The following is a 7245-nucleotide window of genomic DNA, read 5'->3' on the forward strand; positions in this document are numbered from 1 at the left end:
ACAACTGTACGCCTTCATCACTGGCTGGAACCTCTTACTGTATTTAATTATTGGTGAGATGATGGGGAGTGGGGAGAAGTGGGCCTTAAGATGGAGAAAGTAGGAGAGATGAGTGGGGGCTTCACTCATTCATCAGAACTCTGTTATCCACCTTCGGGGCAGGGTTGGGAGAGGGGAAATGGTGGCAGGAAAACTGCACAACCTCGTTGCACGCATGTCTGTCCTGCTTTCCTTAAGTGATGGACCGAGAAACCAGAGGAAAGGGAACTGTAGGGAGCGGGTGAGAGGGCAGCACATCCCTAGGCTCATCCTTTGACCACAGTGAAGTCTTTGCTGAGCTGTTGCCTTCCTGGATTTTCCCTTACACCTCAACTTAAAAATTCAACTCTGATCTAGTCCCTCCTAGTCTCATTTACCTGTGTTTCTTTGTTTTCCATCACTTCTATCTTCTAGAATATTAAATAGTTGGCCCTTTTGTGAACCACCTGGGTCTCCCCTGTCCACCCCATGAGAAGAAACTCTTTGAGATCAGGTGTATTTTTGCTCACCTCCTGCCCCAAATATCTCACATGGTGCATAATAGGGGCTCAGTTTCTGTCTGCTTGTAAACATTCCTTCTTCTGTTGCTGCAGCCATTGCTTGTATAGCCTGGGCCTGGAGCTCCATCTTTGACAGCCTGATTGGGAACCACATCTCTGAGGCATTAGAGGGAACTTTCTCTCTGCAAATGCCCTACTTCCTGGCCTCATTTCCAGACTTTCTTGCCCTGGGCCTGGTGCTGCTGCTCACAGGTGAGAAGGGACCAGAGACAGAAAGGGAAGAACAGGGTATGGAAGGGGAGCTGGCATGGGGAAGGCTTGGGGTGGCAGAAGGGTGGGGAATTAAACTGGGAAAAAGGGTTTGGAATAAGAAAGAGAGGAAGGCAAGACAGAGAGCATTTTTTCTACCCTTGGACTATTGGTAATTTAGATTGGATCATTCTTTAGTGTGGGGTGCTGTCCTGTACATTTTCTGTTTTTTTAAAGAAAATGTTGTTGGGAAATTCCCTGGTGGTCCAATGGTTAGGACACTGTGCTTTCACTGATGAAGTTTTGAGCTCAATCCCTGGTCAGGGAACTAAGATCTCACATGCCAAGAGGGGTACCCCCCAAAAAATCATTCTTGGATGTTGAGTAGCATCTATGATCTTTATGTACTAGGTACCAGGGACACCCAACCCCCAAACTGTGACAATTGGGATGTCAACAGGCAGGGCCAATGTCTCTTGGAGCAAAAAATCACCCCAGCTGGTAATCATTTATGTAGACCAACAAGTTTCTTCCTCTGTACTGAGATCAAAGCTATGTGGGTTTTTTTGTTTTGTTTTGTTTTTAACTGAGAGGAAATTCATGTCAATTTAACCATTTTATTGTTTTTCCCAGCTTTAAGTAAGTGTTAGTCACTCAGTCATGCCCGACACTTTCCCATGGAGTACAGTCCACCAGGCTCCCCTGTCCATGAGATTTTCCAGGCAAGGATACTGGAGTGGGTTGCCATTTCCTTTTCCAGGGGATCTTCCCAACCCAGGGCTCGAAGCCGGGTCTCCTGCACTGCAGGCAGATTCTTTATTGACTGAGCTACAAGGGAAGATATAATTCACTTCATACAAAATAGATGGGGAAAACATGGAAACAGTGAGAGGCTTTATTTTCTTGGGTTCCCAAATCACTGCAGATGGGGACAGCAGCCATGAAATTAAAAGGCACTTGCTCCTTGGAAGGAAAGCTATGACAAACCTAGACAGTATATTAAAAAGCAGAGGCATCACTGCTGACAAAGGTCCATCTAGTCAAAGCTATGGTTTTTCCAGTAGTCATGTACAGATGTGAGAGTTGGACCACACAGAAGGTCGAGTACCAAAGAATTGAGGCTTTTGATTGTAGTGCTGGAGAAGATTCTTCAGAATCTCTTGGGCTGCAAGGAGATCCAATCAGTCCATCCTAAAGGAAATCATTTCTGAATATTTATTGGAGGAACTGATGCTGAAACATAAGCTCCAATACTTTGGCCACCTGATGAGAAGAATGGACTCATTGGAAAAGACCCTGATGTTGAGAAAGACTGAGGGCAGGAGGAGAAGGGGACGACAGAGGATGAGATGGTTGGACGGCATCATTGACTCAATGGACATGAGTTTGAGCAATCTGTGGGAGATAGTGAAGGACAGGGGAGCCTGGAGTGCTGCAGTCCATGGGGTCGCAAAGAATCAGACATGACTGAGCAACTGAACCACAACAGCTGACAAACAGCATCGTAAAAGTTTAAGATGATTTGATAGACATGGATATTGTGAGATGATGGTCACAGTAAGAAAATATCCATCAGCAGGTGTCCAATTCAGCGGCACTTAGTACATTCCCAGTGCTGTGTAACCACCACCCCCATCCAGTACCAAACGTTTCCATGACAGCAAAAGGAAACCCTGTACCCACTGAGCAGTCACTGTCCATCTGTCCACAACCACCAACCACCAGCCCTGGGCAACCACTCATCTGCTTTCTGTCTCTATGGATTTAGTTATTGATTTCTCTAGCGTCACTGCAATGCATGGGGAACTCCCAGACCAGGGATTGAACCTATGCTCCCTGTAGTGGAAGCTCAGAGTCTTAACCAATGGATTGCTAGGGGAGTGCTGGATTTAGTTATTTTGTTGTCTCATTTTCCATTTTTCCCACAGGACTCCTGGCTCTGAGAGTTTATGAGTCAACCCTGATTTACAAAGTGTTCACAGGCTTGAACATTTTGGTCCTCAGCTTCATCATCCTCTCTGGCTTCATTAAGGGAGACTTGCACAACTGGAAGCTCATGGAACAGGACTACACATTGGCTGCAGCTGGATCTGGTGATGCCTACAGGTTAGGAGGGCACCCTTGGTTGTATTAATGCATGTGTGTGTGGTGTGCAGAGTTGGGAATATGCTGGGGACTAATGAGACCTGGAGTGATTGTCCAAGCGTGGGGGTTCCTGGAGCCCAGGACCTGTGGTACTAAGGGAGGAGCCCAGTAGAGATGGCTGAACACAGCTCACCTACATTCTTCCTCTTTGCTTCTCTCACCATAGCTTGGGCCTTCTGGGTTCTGGAGGGTTTGTGCCTTTTGCTTTTGATGGAATTCTCCAGGGAGCAGCTACATGTTTCTACGCATTTGTTGGTTTTGCTGGCATTGTCAATGCAGGTAACATGGGCATCGTGTGTCCCATTGGGGTTTGGGAACAGAATGGGCTGCCCTTGGACACAGGGGTGGGTAGAAGGTTAGGTTGCTTTTGAAGGTTGAAGAGTAAAGTGAGTTTGGTGTTTACTGACCCAATACCTTTTCCAGAAGGGAGAAAAGCCAGCAATCCTCAGTGGTCCATGCCCTTGGCTGTCATGATCTCCTTCTTCATCTGCTTTTTGGTGTGTTTTGGTGTCTCGGCGGCCCTCACCCTCATGGTGCCCTACTACCTGATTCAGCTTGAGAGCCCCTTGCCGCAGGCTTTCATCTATGTTGGGTTGAACTCTGCCAAATATGTCATGGCTGTTGGCACCCTCTCCATTCTTCTATACAGGTCAGTGTCATGGTTTTCTCCTCACCTACTGTCAGATGCTCGGGTATCCCCGGCCCTTGGGACTGAGAGATGAGAGAGAAAGACATCTTGCCCCATGTAGACCAGGGAGCAAAAGCCCCGGTCTCTCCTGCTTCTGCACCTTCTCACACATTCCCATTTTCTCTTCCAGCCTTCTGAGTATCATGTTTATCATGTCTCAGTTGACCTATGCAATGGCAGAGGATGGGCTCCTTTTCCGGGGACTTGCCTGGATCCCTGTCCATACCGATGCCCACACCATCATTATCCGCACCACCTATGCCCGCATCATTGTCCACACCGTTGCCCCCACAGGAACCCCCATCATGGCTGTCTTGGTTCCTGGAACTCTTGCAGGTGAATAAACAAAACTCACCCTTTTAAAATCATACTTCTTAACTTGCGTATTTCCAGTGGTTTCTAACTCTCCCCCCACCATCTTTGCTCCCTCATCCCAGCGGTCATGGCGTTACTCTTCGACTTCACTGACCTGGTGGACCTCATGTCATTTCAGTCCCTGCTCGCTCACTCCCTGGTGACATTTTCTGTCCTTGTCCTCAGGTGAGACCCCATGACACCTTGACTGGGGGGGCGGTCTTTGACTTGTAAGGGTTGATGGGGAGGGAATCATCTTCTACCTTCATTCTGCCTCCTCAACATCCTGTACCATTGATTGGGGAAAGAGAGGCATTAGGCAGACTGATGTTGGATCAGCAGTAGGAGCTGTTACTAATATTGCCTTGTTATTTCTAATTCAGGTATCAACCAGCCCAGAACGGAAGCAAGAAGGAGAAAACAGAGGGGGAAACTGAGACGAAACCTGAAGTTGAAGGAGGTCCTTTGGAATCTGAACCTGAAGCAGGAACCTCAAACATTCTACAGAGTCTGTGGTTCCCTCCCAGCACCATCCCCACCCGGAAATCTGGCCAGATTGTCTATGGATGTGCCTCCCTGGTTGGTGAGCAGTGGGATTTCTCTTTGGTCATATTCTGAAATTGACAGGATGGTACTGGAGTATGTATTTTGTCAGTTGAGGAGTCTTGGAGATATGATGGCTCTTTCTGATGTGGGCATCCTGGGGAGGGATGTGACCTAAGGCCCTCACATTTGTTTTCTGAGTTCAGCCTCTTCTCCACCTTGACCCTTACAGTTCTTCTGCTGATAATCTGAGCCTGATCCTGTATCGTTGGTCCAGCCAGGTGTTCTCTGGAGACCCCGTGCTCACAACAGTGGCTGTGCTGCTGCTGCTGCTCATCACTGGGGTCACGGTCATCATCTGGAGGCAGCCCCACAATGCCAGTACTCTTCCGTTCAGGGTAGGTGACCTCATGTGCCCAAAGGGTCCACTTCAAGTGAAGGAGGTCTGTGTGCTTTAGGTCTAAACATCCTTTGCTGGACAGGCAATGAGGGGATTTGCTGAAACCAATGGACTGTTCCCTGATCCACACTCAGTGCTTTACAAACTCAGTCTCACTAAGCACTGAGCACACAGTCTGAGTAGAAGTGGAGTTTTCCTGCCCACAAGGGGTAGGGTCTCCCTTTCAGACATCTGGGGTGTGTTCAGGAATGAACTGACTTTGCTCACAGGTCGCTGCTTTGCCTGCCCTCTTCCTGGTGAGCACCTTTATGAATGTTTACTTAATGATTCAGATGACCACTCAGACCTGGGCCCAATTTGGCATCTGGATGGCGATTGGTGAGTGGTTTTCTGGGCTACAGAGGCCTCTTGAGTGACGGAGTCCATTATTCTTCTTACTACCTCTCTCCTAAACTGTGTCAGACACCATGATAGGAGCCCTATTGGGCATCTGTAAGTGAGGAGAGCACCTACTTTCCCTTCTCACTGTCTCATTTCCCTACTAGGATTTGCCATATACTTTGGATATGGGATCCAACACAGCCTGGGGGAGAACAGTGATCAACAGCCAGCAGCCTCCACTTCTCAGACTTAACAGAAACATCCCTAGTCATGAATTGTCTTAACTAGAGGACATAGATGCTGTGTGGAATCCCTCCATGCACTGGAAGATCTGCTGGTTCGAGGGGCACTGTGAGCCTCTATGGTCGTGAAGGTGGAATGCATTTACAGCCGTGTATTTATTGCTAGTGGACAAAGTGACTTTAATGCTGTAAATGCTGATGGAAACATTGAAAAGCATAATACACATCCAGAAAAGTGAATTTTCATGAAAAATGTACAAAAATGTAACCAGAACCAGAGGAAGAAATAAAGTATTAAGTTGAACATAAGCACGGCCTCCTTGTGCCTGTTTCCAGTGAAAACACATAAACTGTCACGTGGGAGGAAACACAGGTAGCCACATATCGTGACAAGAAAGTCAAAGTCGCTCAGTCATTTCCGACTCTTTGTGACCTCGTGGACTATACAGTCCATGGAACTCTCCAGGCCAGAATACTGGAGTGATCAGCCTTTCCCTTCTCCAGGGGATCTTCCCAACTCAGGGATGGAACTCAGGTCTCCCACATTGCAGGCAGATTCTTTACCAGTTGAACTACCAGGGAAGCCCAAGATACTAGAGTGGGTAGCCTATCCCTTCTCCAGCGGATCTTCCTGAGCCAGGTATTGAACCAGGGTCTCCTGCATTGCAGGTGGATTCTTTACCAACTGAGCTACCAGGGAAGCCCATATTATGACAAGAGTTGCACTTCAGCGGGCTTTCCTGGTCGTCCAGTGGTTAAGACCTGGCCTTCCTATGCAGGGGGTGCCCGTTTGATCCCTGGTTATGGAACTAAGATCCCACATGCCTCATGGCCAAAAAACCAGAACACAAAATGGAAGCAATAAATACTCTAAAAATGGTCCACATAAAAAATATATATATTAAAAGCAAAAGAAAAAGAGTTACACTTAGGGTATTCCCTGGAGGTCCAGGAGTTAGAACTCCACACTTTCACTGCCTTGGCCAGGGTTCAGTCCCCAGTCGGGGAACTAAGATTCTAAAAACTGTGCAACGTGACCAAAAAATAAGAAAATGAGATTAAAAATGAATTTAAAAGAAAGAATTTCACTTTAAAAAAAACTGAAAACCTAATCAGCTTTATTTAATATGTCATGACTTTAAACATATTCTCATACTGCTTTTTTTTTTTTTCTGACAGAGCTTATAAAGTGTCCATTTTATTTTTTCTTTAAATATTTGATAGAATTTAAGCAGAGAAGTCATCTGAGCCTCAGCTTTGCTTTGTGGGAGGATTTTTAATTACCAATTCATGTTCCTGTTACGTGGCAACTCAAATCTTTCTTTAGAAAAAAGAGCTGCAATTTAAACATGAGAAAAGAGACATGCTGGAAGTAGAAGGAAAGGAACAGATGCATCATGCAAACAGTAACATAGAAAGCTAGCATAGCAATATAAATATCAGACAAAGTAGATTTTAAGAAAAAGAGCACAATAACAGATAAGGTGGGTTATTTTACAGTGAGAAAGATAATTAGTCGTTTTCATCTTTTCCTCCAGCTTCCCTGAGATACAGAATCACACTGTGTAATAAGCACTTTACTCTTCTGTCACAGACCCTAAGAGTTACACAGTAGAGTTGATGAGGAAAAGTTCTTAATTGAAAACAAACAAACAAAGAAAAACCTCCTGCATTGCCAGAGGTGGGTCAAGGGGATGGGAAGTA

At 46.2% G+C, this 7245-nt stretch overlaps 1 protein-coding gene across 1 annotated transcript in view; it reads left to right on the forward strand.

Annotated features, from left to right (window-relative positions):
* Positions 1-5583, forward strand: part of LOC104996468 (cationic amino acid transporter 3-like) — a 5917-nt gene extending 334 nt beyond the window's left edge. The window contains 13 exon segments of the mRNA XM_010850733.1: positions 6-53; positions 633-791; positions 2717-2894; positions 3100-3212; positions 3360-3582; positions 3752-3957; positions 4059-4161; positions 4359-4558; positions 4751-4762; positions 4765-4916; positions 5188-5296; positions 5464-5545; positions 5547-5583. Of these exon segments, the coding sequence (XP_010849035.1) occupies positions 6-53; positions 633-791; positions 2717-2894; positions 3100-3212; positions 3360-3582; positions 3752-3957; positions 4059-4161; positions 4359-4558; positions 4751-4762; positions 4765-4916; positions 5188-5296; positions 5464-5545; positions 5547-5583 (1622 nt within the window).
* Positions 5584-7245: the final 1662 nt, after the last annotated feature.

This window comes from Bison bison, unplaced genomic scaffold (genome assembly GCF_000754665.1).
Source record: "Bison bison bison isolate TAMUID 2011002044 unplaced genomic scaffold, Bison_UMD1.0 scf7180017851435, whole genome shotgun sequence".
NCBI lineage: Eukaryota > Metazoa > Chordata > Mammalia > Artiodactyla > Bovidae > Bison > Bison bison.